We start from the raw sequence: 25,861 nt of genomic DNA, 5'->3' as shown, positions 1-25,861 counted from the left end.
CTTTTTTGTTTGATCAAGATTTACTTTAAATATATAGATGTTTTTTTTACAAAATTAGCATCATTAGAAAGTGATATTCAATACGAATCCAACTATACTAATTACATATAATATAATCAAGATTTTATTGCTCATTTTTTATGGTTAAAGTTCGTCTTCGAATACATGTACGCCTTATTCTTTAAAACAAAGGTAGTACATTCATCGACGAGCAAACCATCTCGAACGTAGCGAATGGTGGCATGGCAGGATCCCGACAAACCTGGACCATGATAGTTTAGATGTTGCATGGTGCCATGTGAGTTGTTGTGTAATCTACATGATTTTTTTTTTCAAAAAAAGTAGTTTGATTTCACAACAAATAATAGAAAATTGGCATTACACAAAATAGAATTTTGCTACAAGCGGGCGAGAGAAACCTAGGGAAAGTAGAGGATGGTCGCCTGATCCCTGCCAAACATGCATAATCTTTTTGATAAAGAAAGTATACTATTCTCTACACCAATGCGATGCTCTAGCGGCATTACAGATGCACATAATAAAATATAATCTCCACTACTATTAAAAAAGCCAGAGCAGCAGATCTAAATAATCTTAACCATACAATCATCAAAATCAACGGTTCAGATTTTATGTTAAAACAGTGTTAGATGCCCACCACCCACGCCTAATCAAAACATCAAATCAAACTGCTAATTTTTTTCAACCGGTGGACACCAACCTGCATGACCACCACGCCCCCGCAGTCCGCTGCGATCGACGCCCACAATCCCCGCCGCCGGCCGCCCACCACCTGCCGCAATCGCCCTGCCGCCCCCAGCAAACGCCGAACTTACCTTCAATCTTCGCCCGTCCCTGCTACCCCGCCGGCCCTCCCACACGGACCCGGCGGCGTCTGCCCTCTCGCACCAGGCATCCTCGGAACGTCGCTGGAACGTATCCTGCTCGAAGACAGGATACCGCGCATGCCGCTGCAAGCCGTCGCGCCGCCCCCTGCAGACGCCGCCAGGGAGGCAGCATCTTCCACACGCGACTACCCCAGAATTCCGCTGTCCCTGCCAGACGGGATCCCCCAAGGACATCGCCGTCGTCGCGTAGGCCACCACCACGGCCCTGGCCCCCACGACGCCATTATTCCCTCCCCGACGGCGACATGGCCAGCGGTGCTGGCGTGTTCTATGTGATAGACTTCAATCCCACAGTGATGTGCACATCACATTCCTTTTCTGGTTGATTTTTCATATGGTTTTGATGTTGGTTTCTGAACCTGTTGGAGTTCTTGTTGCTGAAACTGCTGCAGTTAGAAGCACTCGACTTTGCTATGTATGATTCAACATTAGACGAGTGATTAGGACTTGCAAAAGAAAGCATGGAGGTGGAGAGAAGAAAGGTAGAACAGTACTACAACATAGTGATTTTGGAAGGCAGAAAAAAGGAAAAGCAAGGAACTGATTCTGAATCTGCCAACAAAAAGTTGGTTATGATTACACAACCTCTCCTGACAGTACATGCTTAACCCTTCAATTTCTGTTCCCCCAGCAAAAATAAAGACTGAAATTTCTCATTACTTTTGCTATTGCAATAGAGACTTAGGTGAAAAGTACTTATAACCTTTTCTATCTATCAATGCATCGAAACGCAAATCTTTTGCGTTTTCGCGAAAAACTTGGCATGCTCATTTAGGAAATATTGAGATGTTGTCAGAGTCTCATTTAGCATACTGCAAGTAGTAATGCAGGGTTGGATCTGACGTTATTTACATGGTATGTTTTGTCAATCTGGATGTGCAAAAATATGTTCTATATGTATAAATGAAAGGCTAAAGTTTGTCCTCTCCGTTTGATTAGAATCCAATAAAGCATGTCTTGTCAGTTTGATGACATCACACAGGTAAGTTGTCATTACAATAGACTTCCATGCATTTCTTTGATGCCTAGGCGTCTTAATGCAAAGGTATATTTACGGGAATTATGGGATGGACGGTGATGTGCTGTCTACATATCAAAAACATGGAATCGAAATGTTTTGCAGGCCAAAGGGAGGATTCTCTTATTCTTGTGAGCAGTTTTTAAATTTTTTTCTTCTGTAAGAGTTATATTAAGGATGGGTCTGATTTTAGACATTCAAATAATTTTGCGCATGCTAGCTTCTTTGTTATCTCTATATAACTAATCACCGTCTCTGGATATCATTAATTTCATTGTTATGATTGGATTTTCGGAGTCCTTTTGAATTTCATATTTTTCTCTTGGTCAGGTTTGTGGTCCTCCTGAAATGATGAAGCAAATATCTGGAGATAAGGCAGACAATATAGCACCAGGCAAGGTACTGTAAATTTCATTAGTCATCTATATTGCATTCTACTGCAAGGTAATTACCTTATAATATCAGTGTTACTTAATTGGAGAAATGCAATATAATTAGGATACTTATTGCTAGCCATGCAAATGACCTTCTTTGCGTGTTGAATTTTTCCACTCAATAATATTTTTAAATAGCTAACCATGGAGTGCACCATTGATATTGATTGTACACTATTAGTTCCATAATGTTTTGTTCTTCTAAATAAACTGCATACATGGTACCATATTCTGATTTGCTTTCTTACTTGCTTACCAAATATTACTTATTCTTTTAAACTGCAAGCAGTTGATTCAAGTTGTTTCCCACCTATAGTTTGTATGGAGCATATCAGTTCTGTTGAGGATTGTCTTGTGTCAAAGAAGAGGAAACACAGTTTGGTAATACATAGGTGGAAGTTGAATCATCCGGTGTCGGGCTACCGCATTTGTTGAATAGTAGGTCTGCCTAAAAGACTGAAATTTCTGCATAAGTGGATGGATGCAATGCTCTACATTAGATGATATATCTTCTTGACTACTGGAACTTGAACATCTGACCATGGTCTGCTCCAAGTCCTCCCCTGTCTGCTCCACTCCTTTGGCTTGTGATGCTACATCTATACCTACAACGAGAGAGGTAAATTAAGTACTTGGTTTGAGGATCTAATTTATTTCTCAACACAATTGTGTATTATCAGTCTATTCCGGTCACCCCTGCATCCTTGATACCTTTTTGTTTCCTAGAATTTGTGACTAGCAAGCAATCATCGGCTGCACTTGAAGATGATCGATTCAGCTGCGCACATTCATCTTATCTTCAGTGAACGCCGATTCTAATTCTTCTCTTCTTTTCCTTTTGTTACTGATGTATGGTGTAACTTGATTTGGTTGATCGTTGGTGTCAACTTAAGATTTTGTTACAGAGACACTTAAGATTTTGTACTCATACTAATAGCATGTAGTGTGTTTTGAACCAGGGGCCAATGTTACTTTATCCATGTGACGGAGAACCAGAGGAAGGCGCACGACTGTGATAACATGGATTGCGAGTGGAGATGTAGCATGACTAGCTTGTTTGCTTGGAGCTACTCAAGAGCGATTTAGCCGACTGGCGAGGTACCTCAGGCCCCACGCCCCATGTCTTCCATTGCATTTATGTGTGCATGCTTGGAGCTCAATTTGAAGGAGGACGAGATGTGCCCTATCTCATGGTTTGGTAAGAGAAGATGTTTTGGTTAGTATAAGATACAACCTTAAGTTTAAAAGGAATTTTCAGTCATGGATTATGAGTATGCTTTTTCCGTTTAGTTTCAGATTTTTTTTTTTTGACATCTTCAGTTTCAGAATATTGAAGCTTAAGATCGTGATCACTTCCCAGACTTTGTTTTAGTAGCATGACCTCCCAGAATATTTAAGTGAAGATAAAGCTTGTATGTTGTAAAACCACGATTATACTACTACCTCTATCCATAAAAAAATGATGTAAGTTTGTCTAAATTTAGATGTACCTAGACACTCTTTAGTATATAGATACATCCGAATATAGTCAAATCTCCGAAATCCTTTTATGGACTGAGCGAGCACATCCTTATGATTATAAATAATGTCTATCTTGCATTACTGCTTCGTATGTTCACTCAGGCGTATTTTTTTTGGTTCTGTCCGCTGCTGAACTTTAGAACTTGTAAGAGCAAAATTCATATCCCATGTTTTGTGTGTTTGATGACAACACTTGAGTAATCTCACCGTGTGCCTTGAGTATCATTGTTAGATTTGCAAGTACACGGTGACCTCGCCGGACGCGTCAAGATCAGAAGACTGAAGCGTAGTTGATAGGTTTTCCGGTTTTGTGTGCGTTTAGCGAGGTAACAAAGTTGGAGAGAAAAAGGGAAAGAAACCAGTTTTAGCCAGGCCGGTACTACCGGTACCTGTAGCGGTAGTACCGCTACCCCTATAGGTACCGCCCTCGGTACCGCTCTGAGTTCTGCGCTGAATTTGTCCCCCAGAACAAGTTGCGGTACCCCTGCAGTACCTGGGGCGGTAGTACCACTCAAGGTACCGCTTGAGGTACCGTAACGAGTTACGGTCGTACCGCTCTGGTACCGCCCTGGTACCGCTCTGGATCCAGTAAGCTCTGGACCCTATTGCGGTACCACGAGCGGTACCGCGGGCGGTAGTACCGCTCTGGGTCCTTTGACCAGATCTGGGGTGATTTCGAACTCAGGCAGTACCGCTTGCCCCAAAGCGGTAGTACCGCTTAGGCCAAAACTGGGTGTAACGGTTGGATTTGGAGGAGCCTATTTAAGGGCCCCTTCTTCCCCACCCGATTTTATCTCTTCCCCTTCTCTCTCCTCCATTGTTGCTGAGCTTAATCCTTGAGGATCTCCTTCCCCCTCCAACCAATCTTGCCCTAATTTTGAGGATAGGTGGAGGAGACCCCGATCTATAGTTCTACCAAGAGAGATTTCACAAATACTAGCTATTCCTTAGTGGATCTTGGTGGTAGGGTTCCTTTGGTGGATCTTGGAGAAGAGTTCCTTTGGTGGAGCATTGGGGAGTTCCTTTGGTGGAGCCTTGGAGAGTTTCTTGGTGGAGCATTGGGGAGTTCCTTTGGTGGAGCCTTGGAGAGTTTCTTGGTGGAGCATTGGAAGAGTTCCTTTGGTGGAGCATTGGTGATGGGTTCCTATGGTAGAGCATTGGAGATGTGCAGCTATGGAGTCTAGCTTGGTGATGTACTAGCTCCATAGGGTGTTGGGAGCATCCTTGTGTGTGTGGAGCTCGCCCCAACCTTGTGAAGGAATCACCGCCTCGACCGGTGCCTTAGTGGAAGAGGGAGAGCACCTCCGTGGAGCTCTCTCGAGGAAGAGGGTGAGGCCTTCCTTCGTGGTGTGGCCGCCTAGTCTCTTGTGTGAGACTAGCACCTCTTCAACGCAGACGTACCTCCTTTAGTGGAGGGAACTGCGGGAAACAAACCTCGACTCGCCTCGCGCCCCCCCGGTTGTCTCGCTCCTCACTTTGTTTATCTTGTTGATTCCTTTACTTGTTGCACATGCTCTAGCTTCATTGTAGGATCACCCCCATTGCTAAAAGTCACACCTTTACCTTCCGTTGCATAAAACTTGAAAAAGACTAAAAATTGCCGTAGCACCATTCACCCCCCCCCCTCTTGTTCGCTACGATCCGTTCAAGTGGTATCAGAGCGAGGTTTTCTTGCTCGGGCTTTACCGCCTAAGAAATGGCCGAACAAGAGACGGTTGTGAATGGGTCACCTTCCCTTGAGCCACCCGCTCCATCATCGCCCATCGATTCCACGACAGCCACGTTGGATGACCTCAAGAAATTGGAGTCATCCATCGTTGCCCAAATGAAGGCGATGATGATGGAGTTGGTGGTTCAAAAACCAAACCCTCCACCAATAGCAAGTGCCGAGGATCCGCCACCAAAAGCTAACACCCTTCCTCTTGTTGATTTTGTCGCGGAAGCGACAAAAGATACACTAAAGGAAGGGTTTGGGGATACCGGCACTTCAACAAAAGGGAAGGATGATGACACACCGGTTGCGGAACGTCAAGGGGGTTATCATGCGGTGCCACCACCAAATGATTACACCATTAACGTTCCGATACCGATGCCGCATATCTTGTCGCATGGTTCACCACCGTTACTCGAGTCAAACAACTTTGAGAATTGGCAATTCTTAATGCGTTCACATGTGCGTAGCGCTTCTACCGAGCTTTGGCGTATCATTGAGGAGGGCTATTCACCACGAGATCCCAAGAAGATGACTGGAAGAGATGTGGTGGATGACCAACTCAACGCCACCGCCATCAACATGATTCATATGGCCATCTCCCCCAAGGACCGCGCTCATATCCGCTCGCTCAAGACCGCCAAGGAAGCATGGGACAAACTTGAGAAGCTCTTCCTCGGCAATGCAAGCATCCAAAGCTCTCGCTTTGATGAAGTGAACAACATGGCCGACAACTTCGTCATGATTGAAGGAGAGACCCCCGAAGAAATGTACCGACACCTCATCGCTCTTGCCGTGCAAATGCAAGATCTTGGAGCAACGTTCGTGGATGACTATTGGATCAAGCGCAAGTTCTACAACGCTCTCCTCCCTTATGAGGAAGTGAAGTTGACGGCCATCCGCCAAAACGCCTCCTTCCGTACTATGACATCCGATGAAGTCCTTAGCGAAGTCATCGCTATGGACATCTCCTAGAAGAATGCGGAGGATCTTGTTGCTCGCGCCCACAACTCCCGCAAGCCCAACCTTGCATTGAAGATGAAGGTGCATGAAGCTAGTGAAAGTGATGAGGATCCCGTTGAGTGGGGTTCGGATGATCTCAAGCTCAACTACCATGAGCACATGGCTCTCGCCGCCAAGAAGTTTTGGGATGGAAACATGACCCAAAACACAAGACCAAGAAGATCACGTGATTCTCCAAGAAGACCCTCCAAGAGCCCAAGAGAAAGGACAAGGGGAAGAACATGCTACAATTGCGGTGACAAGAATCATTTTGCCGCGGATTGAACATTTGAGAGAAGAGAAGATCATGGTGGAAAGCTTATCCCAAAGGATAGGTACAAGCCACACTCCAAGGGATTCTCCAAGTTCTCCCCAAGGTCCGATGACGACAAGGTCTCCTCCAACAAGAAGCCTAGAACCTTCATCATCCGTGAAGAGTACACCTCCGATGAAGATGGGGAGCATGAGGACAAGCACTCCAACAAGGAAGGAGAGGGAGTGGCCGCCATCGCCATTACCACTCCCTCTACCTCCCTCTTCGACTCTCCAAATGAGAACCTCGCCACCAACAATGCACGGTGTCTCATGGCAAAGGTATCCACGGAGGTAAAATCCCCTTCCAAACCATCATCCTCTACTAATGCCTCATATATTGATGATGCCACTAGTCTCACCGTTAAACGTGAGATTATGGGTTTGGATTCCTTGGATTCTTTTCTCACTAACATGAAGGGGGACACCAAGATTCATTTTGGGGCTCTCTTAGCCCAACTTCGTGCGGCACAAGATCTTATTGAGAAGAGGGAGAAGTTGGAGAGGGAAGCGGCCTATGAGCTTGCCAATCTCAATGAGGAGCTTGATGATGAAAGGAATCTTCGCATGTCTCTTGAAGCTAGTGTCATTGTGCTTGAAGACAAGAATGAAGCTATTGTTTCACGCCTCACCAAGGATCGAGACCATGCTCTTGAGTTGGTTGGTGACCTCAAGAAAAAGATGCTCTTGCTCGAGGAAGCCAACAAAGCAAAAGACGATGAAGACCCCAATTCTTCCCATGATGAGCTTGTGGATCAAGTTACTTCCTTGAGGAGGCACAATGCCCTCCTCTTGGAAGTCAATGCTCTTCAAGAAGAAGCCTTGGATGAGTACTATCGCTTGTTCAAGGAGAAGACCTCATGTTGCAACCATGAAGAAGAAATTGCCGCTCTTGAGATCACCAAGGCCAAGCTATTGAGTTTGAGTAGCAAGCAAGAAGAGTCGTTGGAGGAGTGTCTCCGTATGAGCAAGGAGAAAGATACATGTTGTGATCATGAGGAGCAAATTGCCGCCTTGAAGAGAAGGGAAGCCAAGCTCATGGAGATCAACTTCATGCAAGAAGAAACATTGAAGGAGTACTTTCCCTTGAGCAAGGACCGTGCATGTTGCACTCATGAAAGCGACATTGCCAAGATGGAAAATGACAAGCGCTTACTCATGAAGTTGAACGCTCTCCAAGAAGAAGCTTTGATGGAACACTTCAGGGTGAACAAGGCAAAGGAGGTCCAAATGTTTGATATTTGCCATCCACACCCGGAGCATGAAGATGAAGTCAATCGCTTGAAGGCCAAGGTTGATAGACTCCAAGTTCAAGTCAAGTACTTGGAAGGAATCATTGAAGCCAAAGATGGAGCCAAAGAGGGCTCTTGCAATGAAGGAGGAGTGGCTACCAAGCCAAAGAGAAAGAGGAAGAGGAGGACCAAGAAGAAGATGGACAAGAAGAACATGGAGACCAACCGTGAAGGGAGCAATGCTAGCTCAAGAAGGGATGGAGTGTCCAACTCCGCCTCGACGGGTTTCGCCGGCTCTAACAACCCTTCTCATGTTCTTTTTGTTGATTACTATGGACATATTCGTGCTCGCTTTATTGGTCCTCCAAAGGACAATGTTGATTGGAATATTTGGGTTCCCAAACCCCTTGTTACTAACATGCTAGGACCCATTGAAAAATGGGTACCTAAATCCAAGACTTGATTCCTTGTAGGACTATGCTTCCGGTGGCGCTAAATGGGTGGTTGATAGTGGAGCCACAAGTCATATGACCGGAAGCAAGGATATTGTTGTCGACCTCATGCCTTCACTCTCCACCGTTTCTTATGTCGACAACACGTGCTCAAAGGTATTGGGTCTTGGCAAGGTGGTGGTAACACCCGACATCTCACTTGTGAATGTCCTCCTTGTCGAGACCCTTAGTTACAACTTACTCTCCGTTCATCAAATTGCTCGTATGGGACTATGCACATTCTTTGATGAACATATGGTGGTCCTCTTGTGGAGCAAGACACTCAATGTAGCTTTTGTTGGATATGTAGAGAACGGTTTGTATGTTGTCGACTTCTCCGGAAAGACAACTTCTTCCGCTCTTTGCTTATTCGCCAAAGGTGACAAGGGTTGGTTATGGCATCGCCGACTAGCCCATGTCAACATGAGGACTTTGCAAAGTCTCCACAAGGGTGGCCACATTCTTGGACTAAAAGAAGATGTCTCTTTTTGCAAGGATCGTGTTTGTAGGGCTTGCGTACAAGGAAAGATGCATGGAGCTCCTCACAAGGCCAAGACTATCATTTCTACCACAAGATGCTTGGAGCTCCTACATGTTGATCTCTTTGGGCCACCGTCTCATGAAAGTCTTGGAGGAAAGAAGTATTGCCTCGTCATCGTTGATGACTACTCACGCTATTGTTGGGTATTCTTCTTCAAGTACAAGAGTGAGACTCAACGGACCATGATGGAGTTTGCCAACCAAGTTCAACGCAAGTACGACAACAAGATTCTCGCAATAAGGAGCGACAATGGAACGGAGTTCAAGAACTACACATTGGATGAATTCCTCGGCGAGGAAGGAATCGAACACCAATACTCCACGCCATATACTCCCCAACAAAATGGGGTCGCCGAAAGGAAGAATCGAACCTTGATCGAAGCCGCTCGAACCATGATGATGGAATACAAGTCCAACTACAATTTTTGGGCGGAAGCTATCTCTACCGCTTGCCATGCTACTAATCACCTCTACTTCCGCAAAGGTCTTGAGAAGACACCGTATGAGATCCTCACCGGCAACAAGCCTAATGTGTCATACTTCAAGGTCTTCGGATGCAAATGCTACATACTTGTCAAGGACACACGCCTATCCAAGTTTGATTCAAGAGCTCAAGAAGGAATTTTCGTTGGCTATGCTACGGATTCTCACGCCTAAAGAGTCTTCAACAAGTCAAGTGGACGTGTTGTAGAATCTTGTGATGTGAATTTCAATGAGGATGATAGATCTTTGGAGGAGCGAAGTGCTTCTTGTGAGAAACGAGATGCAATTCCCCCGGATACCATAGGAAGGATGGGTGTGGGCATTCGCCTACCTCAAACGCTACCTTCTATGAGTACCGGGGAAGTTCCACCCAAGTGGAGCCATCTACACCACAAGGCCAAGCTTCTTCCGTTGATCTAACAAATGCAAGCCAACCTCTACAACAACCTCAAGTTCAACCTCAACCTCAAGATCAACCCCGACATCTACAACAACAATCAAGTCCAAGTTCACCTCAACAAGCTCAAGGACAACATACACCGCAAGCTCGTCTACTTCAACACCCAACATCAAGTGACCAAGGTCAAGCTTCAAGTTCTTCTCCGAGTGGTTCGAGGACAATCTTCATGGACAATGATATTCCCTATACCCCCGAGCCATCCGGATCTCATGACAAGGTTGCCTCTTTCAACAACAATGGAGGTCAAGGCGAGGACCTAAACCGTGATGAAGGCCAAGAGGACTCTCAAGAACCATCTCCTCAAGCCGACACTCGCCGTGAAGATTCTACTCCAAGACACTTGAGTCTCAAGTCTCATTCCTTGCATGACATCATTGGTGATCTAAAGAGAAATGTCACCACTCGGAGGCAACTTGCAAACTTTTGTGCGCACCATGCCTTTGTCTCTAGAGTGGAACCACTCAAAGTTGATGATGCTCTCAACGATCCCGATTGGTTGAATGCAATGCAAGAGGAACTCAACAACTTCAAAAGGAATGATGTATGGACTCTCATGAAGCGACCCGATCATTGCCGCAATGTTATCGGCACCAAGTGGATCTTCAAGAACAAGCAAGATGAAAGTGGCACGGTCATCCGCAACAAAGCAAGATTGGTGGCACAAGGCTATTCTCAAGTTGAAGGCGTGGACTTTGGCGAAACCTTTGCACCCGTTGCAAGGCTTGAGTCCATCCGTATCCTTTTGGCCTTTGTCTCACATCATGGCTTTAAGTTGCAACAAATGGATGTTAAGAGTGCTTTTCTTAATGGTCCTCTACATGAGGAAGTATATGTGAAGCAACCCCCGGGGTTCGAGGATCCCCATTTTCCGGACCATGTCTTCAAGCTCAAAAAGGCCCTATATGGTCTCAAACAAGCTCCTAGAGCTTGGTATGAGCATCTCAAGGAGTTGCTTGAAGACCGTGGTTTCCAAGTGGGGAAAATCGATCCCACTCTTTTTACTAAGAAGGTCAATGGGGAGCTTTTCGTATGCCAACTCTATGTAGATGACATCATATTTGGCTCTACTAACACAAAATTCAACGATGAGTTTGCTATGTTGATGACAAATAGGTTTGAGATGTCAATGATGGGTGAACTCAAGTACTTCCTCGGGTTCGAGATCAAGCAAATGCGACAAGGCACCTTCATCAATCAAGCAAAGTACCTCCAAGACATGCTCAAGCGCTTTGATATGAAGGACGCCAAGGGATCGGAACTCCGATGCAACTCAAGTGTCAACTCACTCTTGACGAGGGCGGCAAGGCGGTGGATACCAAGCTCTACCGTTCGATGATAGGTTCGCTTCTCTACCTTTGTGCCTCTCGCCCGGATATCATGTTGAGTGTTGGTATGTGTGCACGGTTTCAAGCAAGTCCGAAGGAAAGCCACCTTGTGGCGGTCAAGAGGATCTTTCGATATTTAGTTGATACCCCACACTTCGGACTATGGTACCCAAGGGACACGGACTTTGCTTTGGTTGGTTTCACCGACTCCGATTGGGCGGGCGACAAGATTGATAGGAAGTCTACCTCCGGAGCATGTCACTTTCTTGGAAGATCTTTGGTGTGTTGGTCCTCGAAGAAGCAAAATTGTGTCTCCGTCTCCACCGCGGAAGCCGAGTATATTGCCGCGGCAAGTAGTTGTGCTCAAATCTTATGGATGAGGCAAACCTTGCGGGACTATGGACTCGAGTATAGCAAGGTGCCTCTCTTGTGCGACAATGAGAGCGCAATCAAGATCGCCTACAATCCGGTTCTTCATGGCAAGACGAAGCACATCGAGATACGGAACCACTTCATCCGGGACCACATTGCTCGCGGAGATATTGTACTATCCTATATTGGCACCAAGGAGCAATTGGCGGACATCTTCACGAAGCCCTTGGATGAGAAGCGCTTTATTGAGTTGAGGCATGAGCTAAACATCATTGATCCGTCGAACTTTGCTTGACCGTCGTGCGCATATACCAATCTTACCGTCATATCTAGATGAAAGGCACGCATGGACATAGGGGGAGTGCGGTTTAAATCCATTGAGCTATCACTCCCCCCATAATGCATAAAGAAATCCAAAACATTTGCTATTTGTCAATTAAGTGACTTATGAGCTTCATGTTGAGCTGTAGTCCGTGAGTCCTAGATACATCTACACGACCTCACAACTACTATACTCTTACACGGTGGCTTCAGCCACCAACACCCCCTCTTTGCGGGTTTTTTCGGTTCTTCGTGACCTTGTTTTTGTTTTTCTTCTTTGCTTTCTTCTTTTTGTTTTTGAGAACCTCCTCCAAGCTTGTTTCCTCGTGATTTTTGCAAGCTTGGTTGTATGTTCTTTTCTCCATCTCTCTAGTTCCGTTCCCCTCCTTTTTGGTGTTCCGATGCCAAAGGGGGAGAAGTTCCTAGGTGGATGGAGACCTTTGTTGTTTGTAGCCGTTTGGTTCTAGTTGCTTATCTTGTCTCTCGGCTACATCAACAACCCCATGGAGGCATTCTATTGTGAGTTTGGGTATTCTCAAGGCTATGGTATGATAACTTCACCCAAATCTCCCTCATGTTGCCTCCATATTGTGCATATGCCTCTTGAACATGTCATCTATCTATGTTGCATATGCGCTTGGTTTGTAAAAACTAGAGGGAGTGATGTCTCTATAACATGTGTATTTGTATTCAAATACATATTCATGATATGCACATGTGTAGGGGGAGCTCCGTCCAGTTTTTGCAAATCTAATGTTTTCATCATAATATCATATGTTATTGTCAACTCTTGTGTTGTCATCAAACACCAAAAAGGGGGAGATTGTAAGAGCAAAATTCATATCCCATGTTTTGTGTGTTTGATGACAACACTTGAGTAATCTCACCGTGTGCCTTGAGTATCATTGTTAGATTTGCAAGTACACGGTGACCTCGCCGGACGCGTCAAGATCAGAAGACTGAAGCGTAGTTGATAGGTTTTCCGGTTTTGTGTGCGTTTAGCGAGGTAACAAAGTTGGAGAGAAAAAGGGAAGGAAACCAGTTTTAGCCAGGCCGGTACTACCGGTACCTGTAGCGGTAGTACCGCTACCACTATAGGTACCGCCCTCGGTACCGCTCTGAGTTCTGCGCTGAATTTGTCCCCCAGAACAAGTTGCGGTACCCCTGCAGTACCTGGGGCGGTAGTACCACTCACGAGCGGTAGTACCGCTCAAGGTACCGCTTGAGGTACCGTAACGAGTTACGGTCGTACCGCTCCGGTACCGCCCTGGTACCGCTCTGGATCCAGTAAGCTCTGGACCCTATTGTGGTACCACGAGCGGTACCGCGGGTGGTAGTACCGCTCTGGGTCCTTTGACCAGATCTGGGGTGATTTCGAACTCAGGGCGGTAGTACCGCTTGCCCCAAAGCGGTAGTACCGCTTAGGCCAAAACTGGGTGTAACGGTTGGATTTGGAGGAGCCTATTTAAGAGCCCCTTCTTCCCCACCCGATTTTATCTCTTCCCCTTCTCTCTCCTCCATTGTTGCTGAGCTTAATCCTTGAGGATCTCCTTCCCCCTCCAACCAATCTTGCCCTAATTTTGAGGATAGGTGGAGGAGACCCCGATCTATAGTTCTACCAAGAGAGATTTCACAAATACTAGCTATTCCTTAGTGGATCTTGGTGGTAGGGTTCCTTTGGTGGATCTTGGAGAAGAGTTCCTTTGGTGGAGCATTGGGGAGTTCCTTTGGTGGAGCCTTGGAGAGTTTCTTGGTGGAGCATTGGGGAGTTCCTTTGGTGGAGCCTTGGAGAGTTTCTTGGTGGAGCATTGGAAGAGTTCCTTTGGTGGAGCATTGGTGATGGGTTCCTATGGTGGAGCATTGGAGATGTGCAGCTATGGAGTCTAGCTTGGTGATGTACTAGCTCCATAGGGTGTTGGGAGCATCCTTGTGTGTGTGGAGCTCGCCCCAACCTTGTGAAGGAATCACCGCCTCGATCGGTGCCTTAGTGGAAGAGGGAGAGCACCTCCGTGGAGCTCTCTCGAGGAAGAGGGTGAGGCCTTCCTTCGTGGTGTGGCCGCCTAGTCTCTTGTGTGAGACTAGCACCTCCTCAACGCAGACGTACCTCCTTTAGTGGAGGGAACTGCGGGAAACAAACCTCGACTCGCCTCGCGCCCCCCGGTTGTCTCGCTCCTCACTTTGTTTATCTTGTTGATTCCTTTACTTGTTGCACATGCTCTAGCTTCATTGTAGGATCACCCCCATTGCTAAAAGTCACACCTTTACCTTCCGTTGCATAAAACTTGAAAAAGACTAAAAATTGCCGTAGCACCATTCACCCCCCCCCCCCTTGTTCGCTACGATCCGTTCAGAACTGACATAAATTTTTCTTGTTATCGGTTTGGTGTAATGGTGTATTCAACTATCTAACTTTTTCTGCTTGCAAGAACTCCGCCTTGTAATATCTTTAATTCCTGCAGTATTTCTACCTTCTAAAGGCACCATCTGCTAAGTTTATATGGTGTAAATCTTAATTGATATGCAGAAATCGTGATAGGGAAGTGATGGACAGAACATAACACCACAATTAGTACAAGATGCCATTCTTGGATCGAATGTAAATACGGACTTCATTATGTTGTTATAGCTCTGTTTGTTCTATTTCCTGTGCATTATGCTCCCAACATATTGGCTGAGTGAGAAGATACAAGTGCTTTCCTATTTAACCAAACATTTCTGTTGACATGAAGCCATTAGCTGATGTTTTCAACTCAAATGGCTCAACCATGGATATGATCGTATATTACTATGGTGTCAAATCAATTGGACATTAGCTTATTTTCTTCTTATGTATCTTCTAATATTGTCTCACGATGATTAAGACAACATACATAATCACCTCCGGATGAAGGGAATACCATTATGGCCTTTTGTAAAATATTGTTCAGATATGATTTGTGAAGGTCAATGTAATAGCTCTAGGGTTGTAATTGTTTACTGAATATTTTGGGTTGTATATGTTCTGATGTAGATAAGGATGCTTCGGGGGCGCAACTCAACAAGGACTACCTCAAAGCTGGTGTTTTTCTTTACAGAAAAATGAGCGCCTACACTGCTTATATTCTCTATGCTATTCTGATAGAGAACGAGTGAGGTGCATCCTTGAAAATTCTTCCATAGTCAAGATGGGAGTGTTGATGAAGGTTTATATGCATATTCTTTTTGTAAAACTTACATGTACTATGTATTGTATTGGTATGTAAGAGACGATATTCGGCTCGGTAAATGTGAGCCTTATAGAGACGTGCATTGCACGTGCACCTTTACTAGTTAAATAAAAAGTCCCGCTACCGTGATCTATCTTGTAGCAGTATTACCACCACCAAGACTGCACCAGAAGTCCAACTTCTCCAAAGCGACGCCTCCAAGAAGAAAACAGTGCGCAAACGCCATTGACGTCCGATCAAGATCTAAGGTTTTCATCCAAGAGAAAGTCCTCGCTCACAAAAAAAATTCCTTCAACAATGCCATTGTGAGGCACAACCAATTTAGACCAGACCTTGAATTTTCATCCTGAGAGGTAAGATTTTGAACTTCTCCTATGATAACACCCTCACTTACGATGCTGCTGCTCCAAGTCACAAAACATTTTGCAAATTTCTCGGAACCACCAATATTAGTTCTCAGATCCTATCTTCATTGACCTTCTCCGTCAGATGACTTCACGATGGAGCGAGAAAGAGTGCCCCATGATAGTAACAACCGGCAGAGTTTCGGAGCGCTCCTCTGAAACCAAATGGCCAGAGAAAAAGACGGGTGAGCTCGACCGAATCTCACCCGATCTAGCAATCTCCAGGCATGAATCGTCCAATGAAGTTTGCCGGCGGAGCCTTCCAAAACACGACACTTCAGCGAGATCGATGGGGACATGCATTAGACTTTTGTGAGAATTAGTTGCAGAATATGAAAGCAAACCTAGTCCTTATGTAGTTTAATGCGGGCATAAAATGCAAGTTCTGGGCATCACATTACATTTCCACCAGTAATCAATTAATGGCACTCTTTCAGTTTTTTATTTAAAAGTATCAAGTACAACGTAGACGCCGTCACACATGTGCTGATGTGCACCAACAAACTCCCACATTTACGTCTTGGCTTGATAGCGGGATTGACGAAAACACAGCACATATCTTGCTACCGACATTTACGTTCCTAACAAGTAAACATTGTTCACGAACCTAGCGTTTGATATACAGTAGGCAGAGGATATAATCATCTCACTCCAAGCAAGTTGTTGAGTTGTCAAGTCATAAAAGTGCTGAGTATTTACGCCCATCTTCAAATAAATTCATCATAATTACGGAAATTCAGAAACACGTGATATAGTATGGCTAACCTATGACAAGTCATAAGTCGTAACTATCACAAATTCACAACGAACATAACATGTGGTTGCAAATATTACAAGAAAACAAACCAAATCATCGTATACTGGTTTATAGATTGTGTAATCTAATGGAGTAATGAGCTGGAGCTAAGAAGATAATTAAAGTTAAGTACAGTAGCACAAATGTTCCAAAGAAGATAATTCAAGTTTAATAAAAGTAGTTTTTCGTAGACTAGATTAGAGTTTGATAGCCATCTTCTTCTTAATCTCCGCCTCGATGGAAATGACATTGTTTACAATAAGTGATCTTCATCTATTCGTTCGATGACGGGATCTTCTTCCCGGCGTCAATGATGGTATTGGAAGATTACAGTTCTCTAGGTATGGGTCTTCAGATCTTACTTCGCTGGATAAATTTTCCTCAAGGTTGTTACGAGGAAAATTGTCCTCGCAATATTTGTCCGGTTGTTACGTCATTGGCAATGATGATTCGTATTCTCGGCTCTCCAACGACGTCGATCAAGATGCCCGGTTATTTTTTTCCTGGCATATTAATGCTGGTATTTTTGCCGATGTTGCTTGATTACTTTAATGACTGCGCGCGTGCATGTAGCCTTGACATTGCGGCCAAAATTAAAATTCTGGCAGAACCTTTGTTGATATTTACAGATCTATGGTTTGCTGTTTATCATCGGTTGCTTTTAGAAAAGTACAAGATTGTGTAACTAAAGATGAAAGAGTTTCAAGACTTTCAAAATTTGCTCGTTTCGTTTAGAATTTGTTTTGTAATAGTTGAAATCAGCTCGTTTGTTTCTTACTATTTAATATAAATATATGGTATTGATTGTAAAAAAAAAGCAAATTCCTCACCAAACTCTTTTTTCATAGAAGAAAGACCCACCAAACTTGGGGTCAGTATTGAGTGACGGCCGCGACCCGTGCATATGGCCGGCCGCCTCGCCGGGGTTTTATTGGGCGCGCAGCTTAACCTCCAACAACTCTATCGGATCCTGGACCGTCCAATGACAAACGAACGGCTTATGTCAGGTCACAGTTGGCGCTCCCGCCACGCGGGAGACCTTTCCCCGTTCTCTCGCGGCACGCCCAACTTTTCTCCTCCTCGCGCAGCCCACTGCTGACTTGGCGGCATCCCCATGCATGTGTGCACTGGCCTGTCGAACACCACCCACGATTGAAGCAGAAACCCCAACAATGCCACCAACGAGAAATATTCAGACAAGGTTCCTGCGTGTCAATGTTGCAAATAAGCGCCAAACCCAAGGCCAGCGAGTCGCCACGGCACTACCAACATCCGGTCCGGTGTTCAAAGTTTCAAACAGGGGTTGGTGGCGTGGCGCCGATAGGTCCATTCCATAGCCACCACAATCCTTGATCCGTTCAGTTAAACAAGCATTTGTTGACTCGAAAACCCCCTAGAGAGAGCTAGCCGGCAGCTTCTATTTGGATTTGGAATCATCCGTCGATCTCGGTTGTAGTATTTCTAATTCTGTAACAATCAGTCGGCCGTGATTGGATCTTGCCACGCCGCTCTGCATGTGTTGCTCTGGTACTACTACTACTTAATTAGGAGCGAGTAGTGCTTAATCTGTTCCTGACACCGCGAAGCTTCTCTCTGACGGGCCGTTGCATCAGGTAATGAAGCTTCTGAATTCTTGTTTATACTCCCCTTTCTGGTTCGATCAGATCATTACGTTGTCGGAATTGAGAGAAGAATAAGCTTTCAGATCATCTGGAATTAAGTATAGTGTGTTTCGTTGTGATTCAGGCTGGTTGGAGCGGAAGGTATCGATCGATGGGGTGCATCTCCTCCAAGATCCTGACGAGGTCGGGGAGCCTCCAGGAGAAGGCCAACCAGGGGTTCCAGAGGAGCGGCCTGGTCGAGGACATCATCCTCTCCAACTCCAAGAGCAGCGGCGACCAGTTCCTCGCCCTCCTCCGCACCTCCAGCGCCGCCGCCAGGAGGAGCAAGGCCGACGCCGCCGACCACAGCACAGCCGCCGCCAAGATCGAGACCATCGACGTGTCCGAGCTTCTCGCCGGGCTGGAGGAGGAAGAAGACAACACCGCCCAAGAAGAAGATGAAGAACAAGAATGGCATGATGACCGGAAGGAAGGCGCGAAAATTTCGCCTTGGTGCTTGTCGGATGGCGCGGCCGGGAGCGGGAGGAGCTTCCGCACCTTGGAGGAGTTCGACGCGATGGTGACGCGGTGCAGCTCGCCGGAGCAGGCGGGGCCTGCAGCAGTACTAGCGCCCGAACCGGACGTGTCGGTTTCGCCGCCGCCGCCGCCCCCGGAGAGCAGCTCCTCGGAACAAGAGGGGCCTGCGACAGCACTAGCGCCGGAGCCAGACACATCAGTGTTGCTGCTGCCGCAGCCGCCCGCAGAGAACAGCTCGTCGGAGCAAGACGCGGTGGCCACGGCGAGCTACGCGGCGCCCGGACAGGTAGAGACCCGCGGCGCGAAGAGGCGGGCGCGGGCGAGGCAGCTCGGGGAGCTGAGCGCGCCGGCGCCGGCGGGCTTCGACTTCAGCAAGTCCGGCAGCCTGAGGGACTGGCTGCTCGGCGGCGGGCAGATCTTCTCGCCGGGCTCCTACGCCACGCCCAAGTTCGGAAAAGTAGCGGCAGTGCCGTCTGTGTCCGAGGAACATGGAGAGCGACGCGCGGTGTTTGATCCGGAGCTGGTGGCGCAGCTGGAGGAGGCCATGGAGGAGCTGTCGGTGGACGAGGAGCGCGTGCTGAGGGAGGTGCTGGAATCCATCGAAGCGGGAGAAACAGAGAGCTTGGAGAGGCCAGGCGATCGGGCTGCGCCGCCGGTGGTGGCCGTGCAGGATTAGGCAATCAGTTCTAGGATGATTTTGCTAGGCTTTACCGTTTCAGAGTGCTTTGTGATGTGATGTGATTTGTGAATCTTGTACAGCAACCATCTTTTCTTTTGTTCATGTTGTTTCGCGAGCACGAGTGGAAGCTTCTTTTTATCGGGAGCAGCTCCTGATTTTGAATTTAATTAAGTCTAAATTGATTTCTTAGCTATTTAATTTGCATACATAAAATATGATGCCGTATGTAACTGAGAAAATATTAGTTGCAATCGGAAAAAATTACAAGTTGCAATATATGCGCAATTGTAAAAATATCAGTTGCAAGCCATATACAACCAAACAAAATATCAGTTGCTATATATGCAACTGAAAAAAATATTAGTTACAACTGTTGGGTAACTAAGAAAATAGGTGCTGCAACTCGCGCGCTACTAAAAAATATCAGTTTCCACTCGCATTTCCCGTATCAACACGATCACGAGAAAGATCAAATGGCTAAGAAATCAACTTAGACTTAATAAAAATGAGGGGCCTAATTTCTAGCAAAGACACGGATCGTAAGATAGCACATAGGCACGTGCACATCCCTAAATTGTTAATTTCGTTAACATAATTTAAATTAGATAATATAAAAATTATACCACTTTAAAGTAGCTAATTATATATATATTTGCATATAAGATGAATCAAATAGTATTGATTTGATGTTCTAGATTTTAATACTTTTTTGTATAAATTTGGTTCAAGTTCACACGGGTTGACTTTCAAAAAATCTTATACGCACTATATCTTAGCATAGAGTGAGTATGCTTGTATTATGTTGGTCAGATTTATGACCTGGAAATAGCACGAGACCTATAAACCAGGATGAGAAGTAATAGCGTCCTAAATGAAGAATGACATACCCCACCACCTTACCTAGAAATAACACAACACCAGTACATGAGCCCCAAGGGCAATAAAGTTCTCGCCGGTTGCAACACCAACAGTGAGGATCTTTCGCAAGGGTACTAGTCAACATCAACATCAACACTACTATTAAAAGACCCAGAGAGTTGTTACCAACCTAGGGCTCTAGCGGAAGTCAGGGCAACTAGGGTTCCTGCCCCCGCTGCCGGCGCGCACTCCGGTGTGGGGTTTCGTCGATCACACTTGAGGGCGGTTTTCCCTCTCGCTGTCCCCGTCGTCCTCCCCTTCACGCACGGCTCTCGATGGCGCGGTTAGGGTTTTGGAACCCCATCGCTAAAAGTGGCTGGGAAGTCGATCGGATTCGGAGGCTTTCGATCATGGCGAGTCCTGCAACGTCTTCAACCCAGGGCAAAGGATCGGGAACAAATAAAGATGAGGGAATTGGAGATCTCCTTAAACGTCTTGATCTAGATGAAGATGAGATCAATGATCTGGTTTTCGAGGATGAAGAGTCGGCACCTAAACATGGCTTGAAGTGGATGGCGCTTCTCAAGGTTCATACCGCGAATCAATTAAGCCCAATCACTTTCGAGCAACACATGAGAAACGCTTGGTCCCCTGCCTAGAACCTTGAATTCAATCACTTGGAAGGTAATCTATTCACTGTCTAGAGTTTTTGCTTAGGAGACTGACTGAAAATCATAGAAGGAGGACCATGGTTATTTAGGCAGAACGCGGTATGCGTTGTTGAGTATGATAGCTTGGCAGATCCATATACCATTGACCTGAATCATATACAGAAAGGAACGTGGGAAAGGTTACTAAGGTTGTGACTGATGTTAATGGTATGGGTTATTTTTTTCGAGTTAGAGTGAAGTTAGATGTCCGCAAAAAGTTGGCTCGTGTTGTCACAATATCCAGGGGGAAGCAAAGGGAATATTACCAGATTCAGTATGAGAAAGTTCCCAGGTTTTGTGGTGCGTGCGGTCTTTTTGGCCACTCACATCTGGAATGCGGAACCGGTGAGTATGATGAGGCAAAGCTTAAGTGGGGTGACTATCTGAAAGCGGACTGGGATACATGGCATGACAGAGTTTTCGGTGCTGGCCGTGGTGGTGGACGAGGTGGTGCCCGTTCTGGGCGTGGCGCAAATGACTTTAGGTGAGGCAGGGGCATGTCTATGGTCGTGTCAGAGATGGAGGTACTGGCCCTGCTTGAAGGCACAATTCTATTGCGTATATTGATGGTATCACGCATGTTGGAGATATGGATGCCAACAATCCCCACGGTCGTGAACTATCAAAGGATTCGCAAACTCTTGAGGAGGAACTGCAAGACATGGGCACAAGTCCGGTAAAAAACAATCTAATGGATCTCGATAAACCCTCGGCCAGTGGAGACTCGGGGGTAAAAAGAAGCTTAGACATGACCCTTGAGGATGTTAACAAAACCCAGGGTTTGGCTGATGTGAATATGTTGGCAATCCAGGCGGTGGATAATGGTTAGGCTACTCAAGAGGTGATTGCGGAAAATGTGGAAACTGAATCGGATCATAACAAAAGACCAAAGAAGGATGGAGCTTTCTCCCCTTCACTTGGATCGGCGGGTCTCGCGAGGAGCCTGTCCGGAGCCAATGAAGATATTAGGTGTAAACTATCAGGGTCTTGGCAATGACCCGAGAGTTCGTTCGCTTGTGGATTTACATAGGCGATATTGCCCGGATGTGTTATTTTTGTCGGAAACACATGTTGATGAGTATCCGGCCGAATGCTTGAGGAAAAGACTAAAGATGGATTCAAAAATTTGCAACCCTAGTGACAGCAGAAGTGGGGGCCTTTTGCTGCTATACAAAAAAGAGGTAAAGGTGGAACTAATATTTTCAGCAACTATGTACATTGACGTGAAAATAATTGAGAGCCAGGATAAAATATGGCGGCTCACGGGACTATATGGTGAATCTCGATGGGACCATAAATACAAAACTTGGGATAAAATCAGGGAGTTGAGAAACAACTCTCCTCTTCCTTGGATAGTTCTTGGAGACTTTAATGAGCTTCTGTTTTCTCATGAGAAGGAGGGGGTAATTCTCGCCCCCAAAACTGTATGCAAGCCTTCCGAGATTGTTTGACTGACTGTGATCTGGAAGATACTGGTTATATGGGTGATCCCTTCACTTGGAGAAGAGGAAGAATTAGAGAAAGGTCATTCTTCCTCTTCTTTTCTCTTCGGAGGTTTTAATTCATGATTATTTCTCTAATCTTTTCTCTTCGGAGGTTTTTCACGTAGATCCCAATATGATGGACAAAATTCACCCTAGAGTGGATGCAGCCATGAATGATATGTTGCCAGCTCCCTTTGATGCGGAGGATGTTAAGAAGGCGGCTTTTTAGTATTGGTGACATTAAAGCAACATGTCATGATGGTCTTCATGCAGTATTTTACAAAAAAAACTGGGACATATGCGGAGCGGCGATTACTCAAGAGGTTCTCCAAGCCCTGAATTCTGGCATTATTCCGGAGGGATGGAATGATACTACTATTGTTCTTATCCTAAAGTTGATGACCCAGAAAATATTAATCAGTATCGCCCAATAAGTCTTCGCAATGTAATCTATACAATCATCTCTAAAATGTTGGCTCATGGGTTGAAGGGTATTCTTCCAGAGGTTATTTCTCCTATGCAGAGTGCGTTTGTCCCTGGAAGGCTGATCACGGATAATGTGCTGGTTGCTTATGAGTCGATTCATGCTATCAAAAATAAAAGGGGAGGTTCTAATGGTGCATGTGCTGTCAAGCTTGATATGCACAAGGCTTATGATAGAGTGGAGTGGGGTTTTCTGGAAAATGTGATGAGAAAGATGGGCTTTGCTAAAAGATGGATTGAGTTAATAATGGCTTGCGTAAGATCAGTAAAGTATCGAGTTCGGTTTAATTGTGAGGAAACTGATATGTTTGTTCCCACTAGAGGGCTTAGGCAGGGAGATCCTCTCTCCCCTACTTGTTCCTTTTGTGTGCAGAAGGATTATCTAGTTTCTTGTTGTACGAAGATGAAGTTGGTGGCATAGATGGGGTTAGGGTGTGCAGAAATGCATCGTCAGTCTCACATTTACTTTTTGCCGATGATTCCCTTATTCTCATGGAAAGCAGATATGACTAATGAAACCTCCTTGCAACAGTGTGCTAATTCTGGACAGTTAGTGAGCGTGGCTAAGTCAAGCATTTTCTTCTCGCTGAACACAAATGCGTTGGTTCGGGCGGAAATTTGTGAGACCCTTCATATCTATACAAAAGCTATTTCTGACAAATATCTTGGCCTCCTTGCTTCCTGCATTTTGTGGAAAGAAATATCCAAAGGATTAATGGCTGGAAAGAGAAAATGCTTTCTATTGGGGGAAAGGAGATTTTGTTAAAGGCCGGTAGTGGCACAAGCTATTCCGGTTTATGCCATGTCCGTGTTTCAAATCCCAAAAGGTGTGTGTAAACGGATGATGGATGCTATTTCCGAATTCTGATGGGGTGATGATGAAAATGGAAAACATATGCATTGGTTCGCTTGGTGGAAGCTTTGTTATCCAAAGAAGGAGGGTGGCATGGGGTTTAGGGACTTCCAGTCTTTTAACCTTGCAATGCTAGCTAAAAAAAATTGGAGGCTGGTCTCGAATCCGGACTCTCTATGTGCTCGGGTGTTGAGAGCAAAGTATTACCCTAATTGTGATATCCTTAAGGCGGGTCCAAAGGAAGGTGCCTCATTCACCTGGCAAAGTATCATGGTTGCGTTACCCACATTCAAAAGAGGGTAATTTGGCGGGTTGGAACTGGAGATTCTGTTAGCATATGGAATGACCCCTGGATTTCGTCGAGCCCTGACAGGAAGGTCACTTCGCCAAGGGTTGGGGCGGTTTTTACAAAAGTTAGTGAGTTGATTTGCCCGATGACAGGAAATTGGGATTTACAATTACTAATGGATCTGTAGAGTGTATCTCTCGGATCCCTCTCAATGGTTCTGGTTTTGATGACTTCATTGCATGGGGGTGTTACCCCTCATGGGAGATATACGGTTAAATATGCATACTATTTACAGTGGAAACATCAGTTGGGTCGTTGGGTGCAGCAACTGGCTCTACCTGGTTCTTGGGCCCGAAACCCTGTGTGGAGTTCTATTTGGAAATTAAAACTTCTAGCCAAGTTAAATTTTCGCTTGGAGAGCCCTGCATGGTATGATTCCACTAAAGTGTGTTCTTGCAAATAGACATATTGGTGTGAGCAGCGAATGTCCTATCTTCCAGCTTGATGCTGAAGATGTCCGTCACCTGTTATTCCTTTGCCCAGCTGCTAAACAACTTTGGGAAACAATGGATCTGCAGTATGTGATAACGGATGCATTGGCTGTGGATAGGTCTGGGTCTGCCATTCTGGAACATATAATGTGCATTCCTGACAATAATATTCATGGTTTTACCACGGTAAATCTCAAGGAAGTTGTCATCACGACGTGCTAGTACCTGTGGTGGCTGCGGCGCCAACATACCCATGATGAGTCTACCCCGCCCATGGTTAAATGTAGATTTTCGATTTTATCTATAGTGGCTAATGCTCTAAAAGTTTATGGAAAGCAGAGTAAAAATGAGGTGGCTAGATGGACTAGGCCGGAGGCTTCCCACGTGAAGTTGAATGTGGACGCCTCTTTCCATGATGATCAAAGGGTGGGAGCAACGGGCGATGTGCTCCGCAATGATAGGGGCGAATTTATTGCGGCATCGTCCTCTTTCTTGTAGGGGTCGATACAACGGTGACGGCTGAGGCGTTGGCACTGAGCAATGGCCTGGACTTGGCTATCAGATTGGGATGTAATAGGTTGATGATGAATCTTACTGCTCGAAGATTGTGGAAGCGTTCAATGATAGGGAATCTCCTCTCTGATGTAATTTTATGATGAACTCGAGGCGACAAGTTCCATACGCACTCTTTTCCTTCCAGGATACCTTAGGGTGCTGGAAGGTTTTTAATGAGGCGGCTTGCTGACCTAATATATATTTTGCTTTCAAATAAAAAAAGACCCAGAGAGCTCCATCCAACAAATCGTGACCGTACAAGCAGCATATCCAACCCTTCAGAGTTAATCCGTGTTTGACGGATGCGGACTACTCCCACGGTCCCACCGTGGTAATCACTTGTTTTCCCCACTAGCCCATGTTTTTCGAACACAAACCGTTCACCCTCCCCTAAACAAAAGAAAACATAAACCGTTCACCCGAGACAGCCCATCGCCTCCTAACCCTGTTGCCGCCCGCCGCTGCTGCCCTCCTAGGATCCCACATTCCCACCACCAACGCCCTACCGCGGTCGCAACACTCTCGCCGCCAGCGCCCAACCGCCGACCCGCTCGACCTCCATCCCACAACAGCTCTTTGATAGCCTGCACGGGAGGCGCTGAGAAGCTGAGCTTCGTCTTCCCAGGTAGCAAGCGACTCAGACAGTGAGGGACATTGCACCAGGGCCTGAGTTCGTACCGTCGAGCCTCGTAGGCACTGGTGACGCTGAAGGACTTGCGCTGGTTCATCTTGCACCCAAGCCTCCTCGCCAGTTGGTGGAGGTGGTGGTACCCGGATTTCGTCCG

At 45.9% G+C, this 25,861-nt stretch overlaps 1 protein-coding gene across 1 annotated transcript; it reads left to right on the top strand.

The window, feature by feature from the left end:
- Positions 1–17,788: 17,788 nt before the first annotated feature.
- On the top strand, positions 17,789–19,518 carry LOC127316930 (uncharacterized). The gene is made up of 2 exons (XM_051347410.2): positions 17,789–18,149; positions 18,283–19,518. Exon 2 carries the CDS (start codon positions 18,310–18,312, stop codon positions 19,348–19,350), a length of 1,041 nt encoding a protein of 346 aa, XP_051203370.1. The 5' UTR covers positions 17,789–18,149; positions 18,283–18,309; the 3' UTR covers positions 19,351–19,518.
- The last annotated feature ends 6,343 nt before the right edge of the window (positions 19,519–25,861 follow it).

The sequence above is a fragment of the Lolium perenne genome, chromosome 7 (genome assembly GCF_019359855.2).
Source record: "Lolium perenne isolate Kyuss_39 chromosome 7, Kyuss_2.0, whole genome shotgun sequence".
Taxonomy (NCBI): domain Eukaryota; kingdom Viridiplantae; phylum Streptophyta; class Magnoliopsida; order Poales; family Poaceae; genus Lolium; species Lolium perenne.
This window is presented reverse-complemented; position numbering and strand designations above follow the sequence as displayed.

Bases quoted from the DNA above. Each gene is read 5' to 3' on its own strand.
- LOC127316930 (XM_051347410.2), top strand. From the start codon at position 18,310: ATGGGGTGCATCTCCTCCAAGATCCTGACGAGGTCGGGGAGCCTCCAG.